Source organism: Hemitrygon akajei, chromosome 30 (genome assembly GCF_048418815.1).
Source record: "Hemitrygon akajei chromosome 30, sHemAka1.3, whole genome shotgun sequence".
Taxonomy (NCBI): Eukaryota; Metazoa; Chordata; class Chondrichthyes; order Myliobatiformes; family Dasyatidae; genus Hemitrygon; species Hemitrygon akajei.
Genome location: NC_133153.1, coordinates 7,956,709 through 7,979,409, shown reverse-complemented (window position 1 = coordinate 7,979,409; position 22,701 = coordinate 7,956,709). Strand labels below are relative to the sequence as shown.

At 44.0% G+C, this 22,701-nt stretch overlaps 1 protein-coding gene across 1 annotated transcript; it reads right to left on the bottom strand.

Annotated features, from left to right (window-relative positions):
* Positions 1-1,631: 1,631 nt before the first annotated feature.
* Positions 1,632-22,481, bottom strand: mesd (mesoderm development LRP chaperone). The gene is made up of 3 exons (XM_073032935.1): positions 22,292-22,481; positions 18,344-18,576; positions 1,632-2,559 (listed from the first exon to the last, which is right to left on the bottom strand). Exons 1-3 carry the CDS (start codon positions 22,445-22,447, stop codon positions 2,331-2,333), a joined length of 618 nt encoding a protein of 205 aa, XP_072889036.1. The 5' UTR covers positions 22,448-22,481; the 3' UTR covers positions 1,632-2,330.
* Between the last annotated feature and the right edge of the window lie 220 nt (positions 22,482-22,701).

Below are 22,701 nucleotides of genomic sequence, written 5' to 3'. Positions count from 1 at the left end.
TACTTGGGCATCACACAAATGCTGCATATTTCACTAAAAGCAAAATATCTCGTATTGAACTGAACCTCTAGAGAGAGGTGTCAAGTTAAAGCCTCATACATTTTGCAATTGGGGACACAAAGGGACAACAACTAATAAAGTGGTCAAAATGTGTCAGATGGAGATTCACCATCTCTCTCCTCCACAGAACTGTGCTAAGGTAGGGCCTGCCACTATTAGACCACAAGATATAGAAGTAGGCCATTCAGCCCATCGAGTCTGCTCCATAATCAGGGGTTACGGAGAGAAAGCAGATACAGGGTTCTGAGTTGGATGATCAGCCATGATCAAACTGAATGGCAGTGCAGGCTTGAAGGGCTGAATGGCCTACTCCTGCACCTATTTTCTATGTAATCCAGTCATGGGCTGATCAAATTCTTCCACTCATCCCCATTCCCCTGCTTTTTCCCCATACCCTTTGATGTCCTGATTAATCAAGAACCTATCTCAGCCTTAAATGCATTCAATGACTTGGCCTCCACAGTCGCTCATGGCAACAAATTCCACAGGCTTACCACCCTCTGACTAAAGTAATTTCTCTGCAGCTCAGTTCTAAATGGATGTCCTTCAATCCTGAAGTAGTGCCCTCTTGTTCTGGACTCCCCTACCATGGCCATGTCTAATCTGTTCAAGCCTTTTAACATCTGGAATATTTCTATGAGATTCTCCCCCCCCCCCCATTCTCCTGAACTCCAGGGAATACAGCCCAAGAGCTGCCAGACGTTCCACATATGGTAACCCTTTCATTCCTGGAATAATTTTTGTGAATCTTCTCTGATCCCTCTCCAATGTCAGTATATCCTTTCTAAAATAAAGAGCCCAAAACTGCACACAATACTCCGTGTGGTCTCACAAGTGCCTTAGAGAGTCTCAACATCACATCCCTGCTCTTATACTCTATACCTCTACAAATGAATGCCAACATTGCATTCACCTTCTGCACTACCAACTCATCCTGGAGGTTAACCTTTAGGGTATCCTGCACAAGGACTCCCAAGCCCCCTTTGCATCTCTGCATTTTGAATTCTCTCCCCATCTAAATAATAGTCTGTCTGTTTTATTTCTTCCACCAAAGTTCATGACCATGCACTTTCCAACATTATATTTCATTTACTTCTTTGCCCATTCCCCTAAACCATCTAAGTCCCTCTGCAAGCTGTTTGCTCAGCACTACCCACTCCTCCACCTATCTTTGTATCATTGGCAAATTTAGCCACAAATCCATTAATCCCAGAGTCCAAATCATTGACATATATCGTAAAAAGCAGTGGTCCCAACACTGTGGAATTCCACTGGTAACCGGCAGCCAGCCAGAATAGGATCCCTTTATTCCCACTGTTTTCTGAGCATCAGCAAATGCTCCCCACATGCTAGTAACTTATCTGTAATTCCATGGGCTCTAACTTGCTTAGCAGATCTTTCATTACAGCTTCTTAACTGCTGTCATTCTGGATTGAGCAATTTGATCAATAAATTTCAGTACAGTGACACTTCCAAACATTTAAAGAATCAGTAACCGGCACAGCAAGAGTAATGTGGCAAATAACGTATACTCGATGTTATTGGGAACCTTTTGCAGCAACTGCAAGACATTGTGTTCTGACTGCATACACAGGTTTATTCTGTAAAAACTTACCAATTTATAGTTAGTTCAGGAAAATGAAATACAATTTTGAGCAATTCTCTTTGGAAAAGTTACTGACAACTATATTTTCCCTTTGTATGAAAAATACACATACAACTGTCATGTATACCATTGTAATGTAATTAGATACAGACTGATCAAAACAAAGGCTGCCAACAAAAAAATGTAACAGTAACATGAATGCAGTACCAATTGTGCCCACATACTGTCCAAATTAAATTTTGTACAGTCAACACCAGTAAATGAAAAACAACTCATTCAATGTTATCACAGAAGTTACAGAGTGTATGTTCCAAACACCATAATTATCAACAGTAAGTAGTCTGAGGATGTGAAAAGTGTACTTTGTTCATGGCAAAAAACCTGATTTACATCTAAGTATCACCATGTGAAGAAACAGTCTATTCAGTGTTATGGTGCAAAGTGCAGTCAGAGTCGATTTTATTAACTGTACTTCTATGGCAACCATGATTTCATTAGGTCCGTAAGTCACTTGGGCATTAGGACCTGGCCATTGTTCCAACTTCAAATACTTTCCATGAGCTACAAAATCCAGGATCTTGGATCTGACTGCAACTCCAGTTTAAAGAATCCCAACATCAAAAGGCAACACATAATGCAAAAAGGAGACTTTAGCTCAATTATTTCATAACTCATTTTTGTTGGCCCGATTATTTTTTGGTGAAGCTGCTGTATGTTTTTTCTTATCCGGCTTGATTTCATTTTTCTTTTTCTCGGCTCCTTTCCCTGGATACGTCTGCCCTTCAACCGTGACATCTGCACAGCGTTCCTGATTGATCAGGAAGTCTTTAATCTCCCAAGCATAACTTCCATCACGCAGCATGAATATAGCCCGATCAGAACCAACAACAAATCTAGAAGAGGAAAGGTAAAGTTAAAAGGAATTATTCTTGAATTTAAGAGCAAAATCGGCCAAAATAGCATTTATCATAGTAACTAGAAAGTCAAAGCAAAATTTAAAAAGCACTGCTGTCACACTTAGCGCTGAGTAATTGATATGCTACCCTATAAGGAACAGACTTCACCACGACCGCCAAGTTCAGATGGCTGAGATGTAATCTAATTGTTATATTTATGTAGCAAGATAATTTGCTAATAAATTACAGAGAAATTAGATCTTTTGGTGAGAAACTAAAATCAAGGAATGCTTAATACTGAAGCTCTAAGGAGTAAAGTCAAAAAGTAACTTTCCCCACACAAAGAAGTGGAAATATGGAAAAAGTGAAAAACTTTCTCCCAGTCAACAGATGACAGATTTTTATTGGGCAGGGTTTTCAAAAAGATAAAATCTGAAATAAAGATTGTACATGACTGAAAGGGTAGACAGGCCTACTGACAGATTTTGCCTGAGCTTAGGCATCCGTTAGTCTCGTGAAACCATGGATCTGCGCCTGGAGTTTCCAGGGTGCAGGCCTGGGCAGGGTTGTATGGGAGACCGGCAGTTGCCCAAGCTGCAAGCCTTCCCCTCTCCACGCCACCGATGTTGTCCAAGAAAAGGGCACTAGGACCCAAGTGGTCGCAGAGCAATGTGTTGTTAAGTGTCTTGCTCAAGGTCACAACGCGCTGCCTCAGCTGAGGCTCGAACCAGTGACCCTCAGATCACTAGACCGATGCCTTGCCCACTAGGCCATGCACCAACACATTATGAGCTACTTTTGTTGAATTTTCTTACACAGAGCTTCTTTTTCCTCCTACTTACAAGCAGGCAGAAGACAAATTTTATTTGCCTTTTGCTCAATTCTGATGAGCCTGCAAATCGCTTATAGAGTACTTTAGAGTACTGTAACATGGTAAAATGTATCATGACACTCCCCAGAATCAAAAATATTGACACAATTACAAATAGAATACTTAAGCACCATTCAAGTCAAATGAGGAGAAACTTCAGGACAAATAATGGAGCACACATCAAAAAAACTTGACCAGGCCATGAACAAGTAAAAATTTTAACACAAGGTGATATTAAATCAGAAATTAAAGGTGTTAATAATATCCATTGAACGTTATGATGAATGGTTTTCAGGAGAAACTACCATTTGAAATTTAATTTAAAACTAAGGAACATTGGAGACCTGAAAGGCAGAGACTGAAGACTTCAGCACCAGTAGTGAGGACCAAGAAGGTTTGGACAAGGGAAGCACAGAAGAGCCTACAGGACTGCTTTGAATCGGTGGACTAGACTGTATTCAGGGATTCATCTTTGAATCTGGATGAGTATGCTGCAGTTGTTACCGACTACATTAAAACCTGTGTGGATGAGTGTGTGCCTACAAAGACTTACTGTACATTCCTAAACCAAAAGCTGTTGATGAGCCAGGATGTACATCATCTGCTGAAGTTTGGCAACCCAGACCTGTACCAGAAAACCAGGTATGATTTGCAGAGGGCTATTTCAAGGGTGAAGAGACAATTTTGAACGAGGTTTGAAGCGATATCAGATGCACAGCAACTCTGGCAGGGACTGCAAGACATTACTTCCTACAAAGTGAAACCCAATAGTATGAATGGCAGCGATGCTTCACTATCAGATGAACTCAACACCTTCCACACAAGCTTTGAAAGGGAGAACACAACTACAGCTGTGAAGATCCCTGTTGCCCGATGACCCTGTGATCTCTGTCTCAGAGGCCGATGTTACACTGTGATCCTTCGTAAGGCAGAAGGTCCTGATGGAGTACCTGGTAAGGCTCTGAAAACCTGTGCTAACCAATTAGTGGGAGTATTCAAGGACATTTTCAACCTCTCACTGCTACGGGCAGAAGTTCCCACGCTTCAAAAAGGCAACAATTATACCAGTGCCAAAGAATAATAATGTGGGCTGCCTTAATAACTATCGCCCGGTAGCAATCACATCAACAGTGATGAAATGCTTTAAGAGGTTGGTTGTGACTAGACTGAACTCCTGCCTTAGCAAGGACCTGGACCCATTGCAATTTGCCTATCACCACAATAGGTTAACAGCAGTTGCAATCTCATTGGCTCTCCACATGGTTTTAGCCCACCTAAACAACACAAACACCTACATCAGGATGCTGTTCATCCACTATAGCTCAGCATTTAATACCATCACTCCCACAATCCTGATTGAGAAGTTGGAGAACCTGGGCCTCTGTACCCCATCTGTAACTGGATCCTCGACTTCCTAACCGGAAGACTAGTCTGTGCGGATTGGTGATAACATATCCTCCTCACTGATGATCAACACTGGCACACCTCACGGGCGTGTGCTTAGCCCACTGCTCTACTCTCTGTATTCACATGACAGAGTTCAAATACCATCTACAAATTTGCTGATGATACAGCCATTGTTGGTAGAATCTCAGGCAGTGACGAGAGGGCATACAGGAGTGAAATGTGCCAACTAGTGGAATGGTGCCACAACAACAACCTGGCACTCAACGTCAGTAAGATGAAAGAGCTGATTATGGACTTCAGGAAGGGTAAGACGAAGGAACACATACCAATCCTCAGAAGGATCAGAAGTGGAGAGAGTAAGCAGCTTCAAGTTCCTGGGCATCAAGATCTTTGAGGAGCTAACCTGGTCCCAACATATTGATGCAGTTATAAAGAAGGCAAGACAGCTGCTATACTTTATTAGGAGTTTGAAGAAATTTGGCATGTCAACAAATTCACTCAAAAACTTCTATAGTTGTACCATGGAGAACATTCTGACAGGCTGTATCACTGGCTGTATGGAGGGGCTACTGCACAGGACCGAAAGAAGTTGTAGAAGGTTGTAAGTCTAGTCAGCTCCATCTTGGGTACTAGCCTACAAAGCACCCAGGACACCTTTAGGGAGCGGTGTCTCAGAAAGGCAGTGTCCATTATTAAGGACCTCCAGCACCCAGGGCATGCCCTTTTCTCTCTGTTACCATCAGGTGGGAGATACAGAAGCCTGAAGGCACACACTCAGCAATTCAGGAACAGCTTCTTCCCCTCTGCCATCCAATTCCTAAATGGACATTGAAGCTTTGGACACTACCTCACTATTTTTAATATATAGTATTTCTGTTTTTGCACATTTTTTAAAAAGATCCAGTCAATATACGTGATTGATTTGCTTGTATATTTATTTATTACGTTTTATTTTATTTTTTCTTTCTCTGCTAGGTTACGCATTGCATTGCACTGCTGCTGCTGCTAAGTTAACAAATTTCATGCTGGTGATAATAAACCCTATTCTGATTCTGAAATTCTTCCACAAAGAGGGTGGCAAATATTTGCAACACAAGCTTTTAGGAGATAACGAGGCAGATACCATTCTAGGTAGCTCTGGAATATCTTTCATGTTTATCTTAAAGACTACACAAAATAAAGCAATGGAATATATAGTGCATCTACTTGGTTACTGAACACCAGAAAACATTTGAATATTATTTGCTAGGCTTCTTTCAAAATCTGCAAGAGAATTTGTGGAGTCAGTCTTCTGTAAACTAGGGATCCTCTAAACATTTAAAAGGCATTTACACAGCACTTGGAAAGGAGTAGAAAGATATGGGCCTAGTGCAATAAATAGGATTAGTGTTATCTGAATATCACAGCTGGCATGAAGGTTACAGGCTGCTGGGACCGGTGTTTCCGTGATTCTACACTGCTTCTGCATATTAAGACTACCACCTGAACATTAAGAGACAGGGATACGTGTCTGGCACATCCTTCAATTCAGAGTCCTTTTTCTTTAGTTTACAACACCAGTGAGAGCCTCAACTGTCTATTGTGTACCTTGAGAAAACATGAAAACAAAGTTGTGACACCCAAAGACAATTTCCTGATGTACAAGGTCAGCAAGAGGGACTCAAGAAACTGGAATGAGAAAAATTATCCCTCAAGGCAACTTGCTTGATTACCAGGTGTTTTATTTTTAGATACAGAAATTATTCAAAACTAGGGATTCATTCATAAGGTGCCATAACTAATTAATGGGAACATGGCTCTTTCATTATCTGCTACAAAAGGAATCAAATTGACAAGAACAGAATGACACCAATACATTGAGATTTAAAACTCCAGAGGCTACCCGGGTTACAGAAGACCAAACTTATTGAAATCTGACTTTACACAATTTCTCCCGTAGAGCTTCTGAAAAACATTAGGAGACATATGTCTCTGGAACTGGATGTGATATATCCAGAAGCAAGGGAAGAGAGTGCTGGGATGTTAACTACTATCTTTGTATCACCCCAACTGCAGGAAATGTATCAGAGGATTAGAGGATGGCAAATATTGTTCCACTTTTCAAAGAAGATAACTGGGATAATGCTGGGAATTATAGACCAGAAAATCATATATCAGTGGTGGGCAGTCTAATGGAGAGGATTATTAGGGGCAGGATTTATGAACATTTAGAGAAGCATAGCTTAGTGAGGGAGAGTCAGGAACAAGAAAAAATCTGCAGATGCTGGAAATCCAAGCAACACACACAAAATGCTGGAGGAACTCAGCAGGCCAGGGAGCATCTGTGAAAAAGAAGTACAGTCAACGTTCTGGGCCAATATTCTTAGACAGGATTGGAGAAAAAAAGCTGAGGAGTGGATTTAAAAGGTGGTGGTGGGGAAGGGGCAAAAGAGAGAAACACAAGGTGATAGGTGAAACCTTAAGGGGGAGGGATGAAGAAGAGCTGGGAAGGTGATCGGTGAAAGAGATACAGATTCAGATTCAGTTTTGTTTGTCATTTAGAAACCACAAATGCAATGCAGTTAAAAAATGAGACAACGTTCCTCCAGAATGATATCACAAAAGCATAGGACAAAACAGACTACACTAGAAAATCCACATAACGTTTGGCAATCCCCAATCTGGAGAGGCTGCTGCGTATTAATATCGCGCTACTGTCTTAGTGCGTTCCCTGGAAAGGAGCTTCAAACCCACCAGACAAAACAAGACCAAAAACTAAAGCTACAAGACCTGTACAAAACCACATAGTTACAACATATAGTTACAACAGTGCAAACAATAGCATAATTGATAAAAAACAGACCATGGGCACAGTAAAAATAGTCCAAAGATGTTAAAGGACTATAAGTTCAAAAGAAATCACCACACAGTTTCCACAAGTCCCCAGGGCCCCGACAGACTCGTCATCCCACGCCAGCGGCAGAAGGGAATAGCCCCACTATGGACTTCCACGGCGCCGCCCAACTCAGTCTCGCAGACGCAGCACACAACGAAAGCTCCGTCGAACCCAGCCTCACAGACGCAGCACACAACAAAAGCGACCTGACTGCAGTGGACTCCAAGTCCGTCCAACCTCCGAGCCGACGACCATCCCCTCCAGCACAGCTCCTCCGAGCACCATCCTCTGCCGAGTGTATTAAGACGGCCCTGCCAACGGCAATGCGACCCCAAGGACTGGGGGCCTGTTCTTCCCAGCAGAGTCCCGGACCTCACAGCAGCAGCAGCAACGAAGTAGATCCTGGAGATTTCCTGATATTCCTCCATGCTCCCACATCCATTTTCAATCGATTATGATTGCGCACAGCACCCCACTTCACAAATAACAGATAATCAGCTCCGGAGTGGCTGCTGCAAGCTGCGTCGCGCCGCCATCTTGGAAATTTGCAGGGCAGGAGAATGGGGAGTCTGATAGAAAAGGACTGAAGGCCATGGAAAAAAAGGTGGGGGAGGGTGGGAGAGGAGCACCAGAGGGAGGCAATGGACAGGCAAGAAGATAAGGTGAGAGAGGGAAAAGAGGGTGGGGAATGGTGGGGGGGGGGCATTACTGGAAGTTCGAGAACTCAGTGTACATGCCATCAAGTTGGAGGCTACCCAGACAGAATACAAGGTATTGTTTCTGTAACCTGAGTGTGGTCTTATCACGACAGTGGAGGAGGCCATGAATAGACATATCAGACTGGGAATGGGAAGTGGAATTAAAATGGGTGGCCACTGGGAGTTCCACTTTTTTCTGGTGGATGGAGCATAGGGGCTTGGCGAAGCAATCTCCCAATCTATGCCAGTCTCACCAATAGGAGACCAACACCAGCAGCACCAGCCACAGACTCACAGGTGAAGTGTCGCCTTACCGGGAAGGACTGCTTGGGGCCATGGATGGTAGTGGGGGAGGAGGTGCAGCACTTGTTCCACTTGCAAGGATAAGTACCAGGAGGGAGGAATGAATGGACAAGGGAGTCGCATAGGGCGCGATCCCTGCAGAAAGCAGAAAAGAGGTGCTTGGTGATGGGATCCCATTGGAGATGGCCGAAGTTGCAGAGAATTATGTGCTGGACACAAATCTGGTGGGGTGGTAGGTGAGGACAGGAGGAACCCTATCCCTGGTAGGATGGTGGGAAGATGGGGTGAGAGCAGATGTGTGTGAAATGGAGGAGATGCATTTGAGGGCAGCGTTGATGAAGAAGGAAGGGAAGCCCCTTTCTTTGAAGGAGGAGGATATCTCCTTTGTTCTGGAATGAAAAGCCTCATCCTGAGAGCAGATGTGGCGGACATGGAGGAATTGTTAGAATGAGATGGTGTTTTTACAAGTTACAGGGTGAATGAGGTATAGTCCAGGTAGCCATGAGAGTCCGCGAGTTTATAATAGACATCAGTAGATAAGCTGTCTCCAAAGATAGAGACAGAAAGATCAAGAAAGGGGAGGGAGTTGTCAGAAATGGACCAGGAAAATTTGAGGGCAGGGTGGAAGTAGGAGGCATAGTGGATGAAGTTGACGAGATCTGCAGGGGTGCAGGAAGCAGCACCAATACAGTCATCGATGTAGCACAGGAAAAATGCAGAATGGTCACCAGTGTAGGCTTGGAACATAGAATGTTCCACGTAGTCGAAAAATAGACAGGCGTAGCTGGGACCAACTCGAGTGCCCATGACTACATTTTTGTTTGAAGGAAGTGGGAGGAGCCAAAGGAGAAATTGTTAAGAGTGAGGACAAGTTCCACTAGGTGGAGGAGAGTGGTGGTGGAGGGGAACTGGTTGGATCTGATGCTCACAATTCACTCACCTTAAACATACATCTTTGAAATGTGGGAGGAAACCCGAGCACCCTGATGAAACATGGTGTACTGGCCATTTGTTGGGGACTGAGCTTAAAAGCTGTAAATTAATGTAGCAGCTCTATAAACTCTGGTTAGACCATACTCAGAGTACTGTGTTCAATACTGATCCCCTCATTATAGGGTGGGTGTGGAGTATTTAGAGAGGGTGCACAGGAGATTTAACAGGATTAGAGAACATGTTTTATGAGGAAAGGATGAATGAACTATGGCTATTCTCTTTGGAGTGAAGGAGGATTGGTAGGTCATAAGAGGTAGGTCATGGTAGGTCATAAGAGATTTGCTTTGGAAACTGATAAGGCAATCTCTTCTATTGACAGTTGTAAAATATTTTGTCAAACAATGGAGCATCCATTGATACTTTAAGACCATCAAAACTAGCTATTGAACAGTACATTCTGATTCTGTACCATTGTATCTGCACAAGAGATGACAAATGTTTGTGTTAATCAACTGAAGATTAAGAGGCTTTAGTAACACATACAAGATGCAGAAAGAAGTTAAAAGACATTTTGAAGAAAGGGGTCCAACAGAGGCTGGTAAATCTTTGTCATTCATTATTCCAAATTCATTTGAAACAGAGGTTGATCGATTTCTGCATATTAAGCATAATAAGGACTACGGGGTGAATTCAAGGAAATGAAGTCTAGTGTAACGGGGGGTTTTTTTCTTTTTCTTTGTTACTGTGTATGTAATCAAAATGGCGTCTTTGTTTTGTTAAAAGTAGGAATGCTGGCGTCTGTGTTAATAGTAGGAATGCTAGCGTCTTTGTTATGATAAGTGCTGGAAGCTTGTTTGGGACTGTAAACTGATTGTTGGCGGGGATTTTGGGGAGTTGGGGCGATGGAGTGAGAGAGAGAGGACGGGGTGCTGGAAGCTGGGCGACGGTACGGACCCCGAGCGGGGGTCCCCGGCCCAAGGTTTTCGGTGAGGAGAGGAGACGGAGACAGAGGAGTGTGGAGCGTCTGGTCGACCACCGTGGGGGTCCCAGGAGGCGGGTCGAGAAATTCGGAGGGGATCGAATGGTGGCCAGAAGACTTCAGTAATTGAGCTCCAACGGTTGTGCACGAAGTGGTTTGGACTTTGATAAGTTTGGCGCCTTTTCTTTTTTTTTCTCTTATTCATATATACTGTATCGTTAGTAATCGCTTAGTTATAGTAATCTTTATAAATTGTACTCATTTAATCGCATAAGGTGTACTGTCTGTTTTTTGAGCGAGGCGGGGACATCACACAGCATCCACACCAGCTGATTACCCAGTTTGGCGGGGCCGAAGGCTGCTCCCCCTAGACTAGAACGAGTTTGAGCGATGCCTGAGGCGACCCAGGGGTTACATTGTGGGGGTGTTCGTCCGGGTTTGATTTCTGTGGAAGCTGTGTGATCGCCCTCTTTGAATTGTGTCTGCGGCGAAGAGCTGGTGTGCCTTTGTGGGTGTGCGATTGCCGGTTGTCTCTGTATGTGTGTTGGGTGGGGTGGCTGCTGTTGGTAGCCCGGAGGTCGTTGTTCGAGTTCTGACTAGCGCTGACGAAATGGTGGTGGTACCATGGGTTGTCCGTACTGTTTGGAGAGTGAGGAGTGACAGGTTGGGATGTTTCAGCTACGGTGGGCTCCGCCCGGTTGTTGGAATAATGTCCAGCCCTAAAGGGGCGGAGCAGACCTCTCAGTTGTTGGGTGAGTGGCAGTGCTTGGCTGAGGGAAAGCGACAGGGATTGGTTGAAAGTTTGAGTAGGCGGGCTGGTAGCGTTGTTAGAACTGTCGGGCGCAATTACCTCGAAGTGACAGCTGCCAGTTCTGGGAACGTGTGGGAAAATGCGTGTGGTTCGACTGGAAGTCAAATGCCGCAGCTGGGGGGCTTATCATATCCGTGGCAGGAGATTGGTGGGAAGTTTTTAGGGTATCCCTTTTGGTTAGGAGGGCAGATAAATTGCTTGCGGAGACAGGGGGATCTGTCAAGGGGATCAGTTGTTCCGTTGATCCGAGAGGTGTCGGGAAACTTAGAGGAGGCCCAGTGGGGGAACGGCTTGGGGTCTCTGGGGGAGCACGTTCCCAGCGATGTACCAAGGAACTCCAGCAAGGAACAGACCCTATTCCTGAAGGCTTAGAGGGACCACGCAGTCAGGTGTTGTTACGGATGGATGGAAGTCAAGTTAAAGCCATCCTCGGCACCGGGGCACCGGTTAAGTTGCTGTACAGTTTGTGTTATAACCGTTTTTGGAAGCCTTTACCCTTGATGACATTGACGGCACTGGAGATTTGGGGTACCAGTGCCGGTGATTATAAAGACGACGGTTGTTGGTCAGTGAAAATGGAGTTCTTAGAGGCAAATGTGGAGGTGACTGAGGTTCGTGAATCGTTAATGCTGATGTGTCCGGACACTGTTGAGACGGGCAGCGTTTCGGTTATGGAGAGAACCAATATCCTGTTGGTGCGCTTGGGGGCCTGCCCGGAGGAGGCGGGTGAGAGCTGTTTGGAGGCATTATCGATGCACCCAGAGTTTCAAGCTGCTTGTGCGGACGTGTGTAGCAGTATTGGGCCGATACCAAATTCAAACAAGAGCCGTTGGTGGTATGGCCTGGAGGAGTATCTGAGGGTGAGACCCTCTTAGTGGACGCTGCGAAATACCACCAGGGAGGGGAGTTGACTGCTGAAGACACCTCGGTGAGGCAGAGGTTGCAGCGACTGGCCCCTACAGCGTGGCAGACGTAGGCAGCGTGTGTGTGGATTATATTGGGCCGTAGAGGCGATGGCCTATCTGAGTGGTGCGAAGAGGTTTAAGGTGCTGGATCTGAGGAGTGGATGTTGCCAGATCCCGATGAGCGAGGCCGCCAAGGAGAAGACGGCGGTTAAAAGTTTCCTAGGAGTCTTTCCGGTCCGAAAAGATACCACAGGGTATCTCCAGAGCCCTTGCAACCTTCCTGCAGGGCATGTGGAAGACCATGGGGTGTGGAGGCGTTTGGAATTTTGACGTATGTGGATGATCTCCTGGTATTTGGATTTGCCTCAGGAGAATATGAAGTGAGGTCGTTGCAGGAGCGGCTGAGAACTACAGAGTTAAAGTGTTTTCTGGACACGTGCCAGGGCTGGCGAAGGTCGCAGCTCGTGAGTGTCTGCCTCTACGGAATCAAGTTTGAAAAGAAGACTGAGAGACCGGAGAGAGTGATCTGGAACCATTTGAAAGACTTACAAGTTGGAGAGAACGAAGAAAGTTGTTTGACTGAGGGCCACAGCAAACAGAGCCTGGAGAAGGGAGTTTGCGGAGGTGAAGAAATTGCGGACAAATCTTGGAAGGGGGAAGCGGTAGCTTGAAGGGAACCTGAAGATGACCATCGACAGTTCAAATGAAGTGCAAAACCTGAAGGTTGATCTGGAAGAAGTCATGAGGAGAAAAAAAGCTGGAGAGAAGTGCAGTGAATACTGAACTGGAGGGTGACCAATCTTTAACTGCTGCTTTTCAGGTCAGGGTGGAAGAAGCTGTTGGAGTAACTGCATTCCAGATTGAGATGGCCGGGATGCAGGAGTCAGAACTGCTGAGCCAGGGGCCAGAGAAGATGATAATTTCAATTGCAGGAGGCTGAAGAGACTGCAGGAGCAGTGCAGGTCACGTGTTTCCGTTTGGAGAAGATCAAACGGCAGCTACCGATCAAAGAAATGAGGAAGAATACGGATTCAAAGGCTGATGTGCTGGATGTGTGGTACATGCTGCCTTTTGCTGACTTTCCCTCGATTGAGGAAGAGACCTTTGGCCCTTCTTCCACTGAGTCAGGTGTAGTGGGGAGGGTTAGCTGTGTGCAGTGTGGGGCATGAGTGAGAGGTTGAAAGAGGAGTTGGTAGTGGACCCAAAGTATCCCCAGCTGTGTCCTAGCCTAAGGGTTTAGGTGAGGGGGGTACGGAGGTCTCAGAAGGGTTTGGGAACGCCCAGATAGTTGGCCTATATAGCGCCTAAGGAACAGGGCGTGAGGTTTACTGTGTGGGGAGGAGATGTCACTGCTGGTGTTTGGGTTATCTAATGAGGACATGACTTTTATTTGGTGGGGGGAGAGTGTAATGGGGTTTTTTTTTCTTTTTCTTTGTTACTGTGTATGTAATCAAAATGGCGTCTTTGTTTTGTTAAAAGTAGGAATGCTGGCGTCTGTGTTAATAGTAGGAATGCTAGCGTCTTTGTTATGATAAGTGCTGGAAGCTTGTTTGGGACTGTAAACTGATTGTTGGCGGGGATTTTGGGGAGTTGGGGCGATGGAGTGAGAGAGAGAGGACGGGGTGCTGGAAGCTGGGCGACGGTACGGACCCCGAGCGGGGGTCCCCGGCCCAAGGTTTTCGGTGAGGAGAGGAGACGGAGACAGAGGAGTGTGGAGCGTCTGGTCGACCACCGTGGGGGTCCCAGGAGGCGGGTCGAGAAATTCGGAGGGGATCGAATGGTGGCCAGAAGACTTCAGTAATTGAGCTCCAACGGTTGTGCACGAAGTGGTTTGGACTTTGATAAGTTTGGCGCCTTTTCTCTTTTTTTCTCTTATTCATATATACTGTATCGTTAGTAATCGCTTAGTTATAGTAATCTTTACAAATTGTACTCATTTAATCGCATAAGGTGTACTGTCTGTTTTTTGAGCGAGGCGGGGACATCACACAGCATCCACACCAGCTAATTACCCAGTTTGGCGGGGCCGAAGGCTGCTCCCCCTAGACTAGAACGAGTTTGAGCGATGCCTGAGGCGACCCAGGGGTTACACTAATAAAAGGCAAAGCACGTTCAAAGGGATATCTAGCTTACTCCTGTGTTACTTTGTATGCTCATCCCAGTTGTCATTGTTTAGGTCCATACAGTCTTTTCATCTTCATTCAATTACAACCAAAATATTAAAAAGTTAAATTGTCATCTAAAAGCAGCATAGGGAACAATCATAAGGAAACAGTATACTGCAATTAACCACTCACATTTGCAGAATAAATAATTACAGCTATTACAGATTATTTGTTAAATGTAGAGTCCTATTGAAAGGCCTCAACCCAAACTGTCAACTATCCACTTGCCACCTGACATGCCAAATGCCTCCAGCACTGTGTTTCTTTGTTTAAACAATTTAAATCTACAATAACAACTGATTTTTTAATCAGTTTACTGTTAATCTGATAGTTCTGCTTCAGTCAACGTAGCTTCTCCTTATATTTAGGCAGGTACTTGGGAACATAAATTGGCAGATGTTTTCAGGGAAATGTATGATAGAAATGTGGCAAACATTTGCATGACTAGATCTACCGTAGGAAGCTAGGAAGGAGATTGCGGCACCTCTGGCAATGATCTCTGCATCATCAATAGAGACGGGAGAAGTACCAAAGGATTAGAAGGTTGCAAACTTAGTTCCCTTGTTCAAGAAAGGGAGTAGAGATAACCCAGGAAATTATAGACCAGTGAGTCTTACTTCAGTGGTGTTCAAGTTGCTGGAGAATATCTCAAGAGACAGGATTTATGAGCATTTGGAGAGTCATTCTTTGATTAGGGATAATCAGCATTCCTTTGTCAAGAGCAGGTCATGCCCTATGAACCTAAGTGAATTATTTAAGGATGTAACAAAACACAATGATGAAGGTAGAGCAGTGGTTGCAGTGTGTATGGATTTCAGTAAGGTATCTGATAAGGTTCTCCATGCGAGGCTCATTCAGAAAGTAATGAGGCATGGGATCCAAGGAGAACTTGCTTTGTGGATCCAGAAATGGCTTTCCCACAGAAGGCAAAGGGTGGTTGTAGACAGGTCATATTCTGCATAGAGGATGGTGACCAGTGGTGTGTCTCAGGGATCTGTTCTGGGACCCCTCCTCTTTGTAATTTTTATAAATAACCTGGATGAGGAAGCAAAGGAGTTGATTAGTCAGTTTGGGGCTGTTGTGGATAGTTTGGAGGGTTGTCAGAGGTTACAGCGCAACATTGATAGAATGCAGAACTTGGCTGAGAAGTGGCAGATGGAGTTCAACCCAGATAAGTGTGAAGTGGCTCATGTTGGTAGGTCAAATTTGAAGACAAAATATAATATTAATGCTAAGACTCTTGGCAGTGTGAAGGATCAGCAAGATCCTGGGGCCCACGGCCATAGGACACTCAAAGCTGCTCCGCAGGTTGACAGTATTGTTAAGAAGGCATATGGTGTGTTGGCCTTCTTCAACCATGGGACTGAGTTCAAGAGTCGTGAGGTAATGTTACAGCTATACACGACCTTAGTTAGACCCCACTTGGAGTACTGTGTTCAGTTCTGGTCATCTCACTACAGGAACGATGTGGAGACTATAAAGAGAGTGCAGAGGAGATTTACAAGGATGTTACCTGGATTGATGAGCATGCCTTATGAGAATAGGCTGAGTGAACTTGGCCATTTCTCTTCAGAACGACAGAGGATGAGAGGTGTATAAGATGAGAAGTGTGGATAGCCAGAGGCTTTTTCCCCAGGGCTGGTGGCTAACACAAGGGGGCATAGTTTTCAGGTACTTGGAAGTAGGTACAAGGAGGATGTCAGAGGTAAGTTTTTCACCTCTTTTCACAGAGCATGGTGGTTCGCGGAATACACTGCCAATGACGGTGGTAGAAGAGGATACAATAGGGTCTTTTAAGAGACTTAGATAAGTAAATGGAGCTTATAAAAATAGAGGGCTATGCAGTAGGAAAATTCTAGGCAGTTTCTAGTGTAGACTACATGGTCGGCACAACATTGTGGGCCGAAGGGCCTGTAATGTGCTGTAGATTTGTGTTCTAAAAACATTGCATAAGTAACTAAAAATTAACAGTCACCATATATTATGACTCAGTTTTGAAAGAGAAAAAAGGTTCATTTAGAGCAATAAAAGTTTATTTTTTCCCCTTTTCCAACATAACATCACTTTTTGAAGAACTCCAAATAAGTTAAGCTTCTCTTTCTCAACAAGCTTCCAACTAATGTCTTTTTAAACAAGGGAGTGGGAATATAACGCAAGTCTTTCTGCTTATTCAGAAATTGATTGGAAAGCTGAGCCTGCTGGGCCTGAACACCTCCCTCTGCAACTGGATCCTAGACTTCCTGACTGGGAGACCTCAGTCAGTCCAGATCGGGAGCAGCATCTCCAACACCATCACACTGAGCATGGGGGCTCCCCAGGGTTGCGTGTTCAGTCCACTGCTGTTCACTCTGCTGACCCACGACTGTGCTGCAACACACAGCTCGAACCATATCATCAAGTTCGCCGATGACACGACCGTGGTGGGTCTCATCAGCAAGAACGACGAGTCAGCTTACAGAGAGGAGGTGCAGCAGCTAACGGACTGGTGCAGAGCCAACAACCTGTCTCTTAATGTGAACAAAACAAAAGAGATGGTTGTTGACTTCAGGAGGGCACGGAGCGACCACTCCCCGCTGAACATCAACGGCTCTTCGGTAGAGATCGTTAAGAGCACCAAATTTCTTGGTGTTCACCTGACAGAGAATCTCACCTGGTCCCTCAACACCAGCTCCATGGCAAAGAAAGCCCAGCAGCGTCTCTACTTTTTGCGAAGGCTGAGGAAAGTCCATCTCCCACCCCCCATCCTCATCACATTCTACAGGAGTTGTATTGAGAGCATCCTGAGCAGCTGCATCACTGCCTGGTTCGGAAATTGCACCATCTCGGATCGCAAGACCCTGCAGCGGATAGTAAGGTCAGCTGAGAATATCATCAGGGTCTCTCTTCCCGCCATTACAGACATTTACACTACACGCTTCTTCCGCAAAGCAAACAGCATTATGAAGGACCCCATGCACCCCTCAAACAATCTCTTCTCCCTCCTGCCGTCTGGGAAAAGGCTCTGAAGCATTTGGGCTCTCACGACCAGACTATGTAACAGTTTCTTCCCCCAAGCTATCAGACTCCTCAATACTCGAAGCCTGGACTGACACCTTGCCCTACTGTCCTGTTTATTATTTATTGTAAAGCCTGCACTGTTTTTGTGCACTTTATGCAGTCCAGTGTAGGTCTGTAGTCTAGTATAGCTTTCTCTGTGTTTTTTTTTTAATTGTTCAATCTAGTTTTTTGTACTGTGTCATGTAAAGCATGGACCTGAAAAACGTTGTCTCATTTTTACTATGCACTGTACCAACAGTTATGGTCGAAATGACAATAAAAGTTGACTTGACTTGACTTATTAAACCGTGTTCTACAACAGTAACAAACTGCAGAAAAATAAATCTATTAAAGGTCAAAAAACATACAGATGCTGGAAATCTGATATAAAAACAAAAAATGCTGGAAATACTCAGCAATCAAATGCCTTAAAGGTCAAAAATAGACTGGCCTTAACACTGAGGGTTTGTGGTCTTTTGCAATCTTCGGAACACTGCCAGATAATTTACCTGAAATATTAACTGTCTTTCTCCCTCCATACACACAATGGACCTGCTGAATATCACGCGTTTTCTCCGTTATACATTAAATCTATTGGTCAAATAATCTCAAAAATCCATGTTTGTGGTCTTTTGCAACCTTCAGAATCAGAATCAGGTTTATTATCACCGGTTTATGTCACTACACCCTTTGAATTGCAAACACCATCTGCCACACTGACAACGCATTTTAAAACAAATCTTCAAGATTAGCTTTGCAAATCTGCAATTCATTGAGCCATAATGTTCCACCACTTACCTTTGTACATCAAAATTTGCATTATAGAGACTGCCTTGCCAAAGACTGGTAATCTCTTCCGTTTCCTTCTCAGTGGGTTTTCCTGCCACCGTTACAAATATCATTAGTGTCTTGCCTTTCTTGGTTAACTTCAGAAGGCTTTCAGGATTGCTGGCATCAATTTTGGAAAAGTCTATTGGCGGTGAGGTTCTCTTGTGCTCCGGTAGATCCCCTTCTTCTATATCATCATCTTTCTACATAAAAATAAAACATTATAATTTTTTCCATGAATAAATGATCGTCATTTTTAAATTCATTTGAACTTTGCACGTTGCGCTTTACTGACCAAAGTTCAGAGGGAACTGAGCCTGTTTAGTGACTTTACTCACCTTAGAACTAAATGAACCCTATAATACTCTAAACATAGACAAGCAGTTATTCCACTTGAAGTTGCAAGTTTTTTTACTTATGTAATGGGGGGGGGGCATACAGGGAATGGTTGGTGAAAGAATGAAGCTCATTACTATCAAGGGAATGTTCAATTCCACTCAGATAATCACCACTTCAAGTAACTTATAGCACTTCCATGCCTTTGCAATGTGCTGCTGCCACAAAACAAAGTTCATGTCTCGTAAGACAGTGATAATAAATCTGATTTTGAACAAATGCTGCCCTTGAACTCCAAAGGAACATATATTTTCACAACTTCCCAGAAGTTAGACTGGAAAATATGTGGGCTGAAACAATCCAATGAACTCACTCATTTCAAGTAGGAACAACCACATTCAAAAGCATGTATGCAAGGTAAATTATATTTTTGGCTTGAGTTGATTTCAAAGTAAGCATTTTTTATCATCTCAACTTTTCTTCATTTTTTTGTTTTTAATAGCCTGGAAGTACTTACTAAAATTAAAGTACAGTCGACCCTCCTTAACCGCGAGGGATTGGTTCCAGGACCCCTCGCAGATACCACAGATGCTCAAGTCCCTTATTCAACCTGTCTCAATCCGGTGGACCTTAGGACTCAGCGGAACCCCAGACTTTATTTAACTTGTATCAGTGCCGTGGACATTAGGACCCCGGCGCCAGAGCTCTGAATGCGCAGTGTTTCTGTTCATGAAAATAATCACGATCACGATTGAAAATAAAGTGGAAATAATAAAAGCGATCGGAAAGAGGTGAAATGCCATCGGTCATTGTAAAAGTGTTAGGCTGCAGTCGGTCAACGATCGGAACAATTTTAAAAGATAAAGTGAGAAAGGTTCTGCCCCGATGAAAGCTACAATTATTACTAAGCAACGCAGTGGTTTAGTTATTGGGTTTTGGGTTTTAGATCCTCCACATCAACCCGACACAGTGGAGAGTGCACTCCATAGCGATCTGTCACTAGATCGAACTTGGGAACTTCCCGAGCCCGGCACTGAAACAAACGTTCTTAAGTGTTTTATATGCATAGAAAGGTAAAATATATACTATATACTGTTACGTATTCAGGCAACAATAAATATAGATGAGATAGGCAAGGGTTTAACAACAAATAACACGTTTATTAAACACTGAAACAAACCCCCTCAAAAGTAAACAAACCCAAACGTATCCGGAAAACAGCTGCTGTGCGACACATTCACAGTTCTTAATAGCTTTGCAGTCCCAAACAGTCTTTAAAGCGGTATTGAAAAAAAAAGTTCTTTAGAACGATATGCCGAAAGTTCAAAAGCTCACAGTACTTTTAAAAGGAGAGACTTTTTAAAGCGATGTAAATTCTCTTCCACGTCGATGTCCTTCGATTCCCCGGCGTCGAACTTTCCCACGAAGAATTTTATAAAATATAATGGCTCAAAATGACTGACCTTCCTTCCACACTATTCTCAATCTCCCGCTATTTCCAGCGGAGACTAACACGAGAATAGTAAACGAAATCCTTCTGAATGAGGATCAAACAAGGTCGAAATCAATCCACCGTCGAAAATCGATTTTCCTCGATCTCCATCTTCCAAACTTTTGTTCACTCTCCATCAGCAAAGAAACCGTTGGCAGTGACCTTTTAAACTTTAGGCATTATATAAAACTTCATTTTTAACTAAACTGCGTCATCACATTAAATCACGCAGTGACATGAAGTCATCTTGGCAAATTCCGCCACGAACTGCCCCACCTGACAGGGTGGGTCTTCCTTTTATACCCTGTAGAAAAACCTGTCACATGACCTCTACTGGCGGGAAAATGACATCACTCCACCATCACAAAACCATTACCTCATGTCCAGTATAACTTCAACCCCAGTCACGTGACAAGGGTACCACTGTCACGTGTCACGGGTACGTAACAATACTAAGACAAACATTTGACTAACTGACGCTAAATAATACCAGATGTACTTGTTCCGACTTACTTAGTAAGAGAACTTCCGATTTTTTTCAATCCTGATCCACGATAACCCCAAGCACATCCTCCCGTATACTTTAAATCATCTCTAGATTACTTATAATACCTAATACAATGTAAATGCTATATAAAATGGTGGTTATACTGTATTGTTTAGGGAATAATGACAATAAAAAAAAGTCTGTACATGCTCAAACAACAAGTGCTGGAAGAGCACTTCCGGGTTTTCGTGACTTGTGGTTGGTTGAATTCGTGCATGCGGAATCCGCGGATAAGGAGGGCCGACTATATTTATTGCTTGCCATTATTAAGATATTGAGCCACGAGTTTACTCATTTACACGGCCTAGTTAGGAGTGCTAAACATGTGTATATTACATTAGTTAACAATGATTGCAAAAATAATTCAGTGTTAGCATTTTCAGGCACATGACAATTCTGTAATGAATTGAATATGTAATTTACTCAAATTTCTGCAGCTTCACAAGTAAGAAGTCATTAAAAACCCTAAAGGAAGCTTCTGTGTCGTGATTTTTGAGAAGGTGCTTAATTCACAGTGTAGCTTTGTATATCTGCATTATGAGGGCAGCGGACTAACATACTATTTTTTCATCCTAACTGCTTGCTGCAACCGATACATTGACTTTCAGCAACCTGGGTACATTTATTCCTTTGGAGTTTCAACACTATAGACTAACATAATCTTTAAAAACCAAGCATGCCTGCTTTCTGCAACAAAGTGAGTGCCCTCACATTTTCCATATGGCATTACATTATAAATAGCCTCATTCACCTTGTCTATATCGCATTGAAACTTCATTTCAGCCACATCACTGCTGTGGATCACAAATAGCTGGGGCTCAAGCACCAGTCTCTGTGACATGTCACTGATTTTCACTGGCCAACTGGAAAATACTTCACATTCTTCTTACTTTCAGACAAACAATTCTTGAATCACATCAGAATATTATCCCCAAATCTGTATAACCTTGTTAACCAACTTCCTTTGTGGAACCTCAAAAACCTTATAAGTATCTAAAAACTTTATTTCGACAAGCTCCTCCTCATCTTCTCCACTAGTTACTTCCTCAAAGTATCACAGCGATTTCAAAAACCAGCATTTGCTTTTTATAAATCCTTGACGTCTCTGCCCAATCCTATCAGTTGTTTCATGGTTTGGTAATTCCACCTTTCATTATACATTTTAACACTACCCTTAATACTGACGCTGGGACAAGAGAAAGAATAGATACCAGCTTAACAGCTTTCACCCAACTTCCTGTTGTGGTTTAAGTTTTCTAAAACTGTACCGGCTACATTTCGTTCCATACATAACGGTGAAACCCAGAGCGCTTCTCCTCTACTCTAACTCATGGAGCAATGCCTATGAGCTTTACAGAACGCGATTAGTCCTGGATCAAAGGATTAACAGGATGCTCCAAACCCAGGTGGCGATTTTGGAATGGCCAGAGCGTCTAGACATCCTGTGCCGGAGGTCTGTACTGGACAGTGCTAGAGCCCGGGTTAACAGGACTGGGGCCCGAACCGAGCTAACAGGCTCACTACACCCCTCAGAGTTTGTTACCTCCCACTCCTCCAGCAATCTCGCCATATCGGCATCGTTGTAATCGCGGATGTCTTTTTTCTTCGTGCTGGCCTTCGCCCGATTCCCATCCCCAACAACGCCAGTAAGCAGCACTACCAACAAAAGTGAGAAGACCCACTGCCCGCTTGCCGCCATCTTCCGCCCTTACACTCGCCTGCGCCTGCGCGGCCATGCCTGCTATACGTCACCGGAGCGCGCGTGTTCAGTCCCTGGAGTCAGCGGTGGTGGCAATTTAATCAAACCGGCAGGATCGATGTAGTTTGGAAGATGTGACAGAAGCAGTTGCCTGAAACTGGGTGATTCGTTTTTAAACATAAAATCATAAATAATTACACCCTTTTATAGAACAATTTTTTTTTAAAAACTGGACCTCCCCCCCTTGGCTCATC

Excerpts from the sequence above, each read along its gene's own strand:
- mesd (XM_073032935.1), bottom strand. The coding sequence starts at position 22,447 with ATGGCGGCAAGCGGGCAGTGGGTCTTCTCACTTTTGTTGGTAGTGCTG. Across the intron at positions 18,577-22,291 it reads GATTGCTGGAGGAGTGGGAG|AAAGATGATGATATAGAAGA; the intron begins GTAACAAACTCT and ends ATTTTTATGTAG. Across the intron at positions 2,560-18,343 it reads GCAAATTTTGATGTACAAAG|ATTTGTTGTTGGTTCTGATC; the intron begins GTAAGTGGTGGA and ends TTCCTCTTCTAG.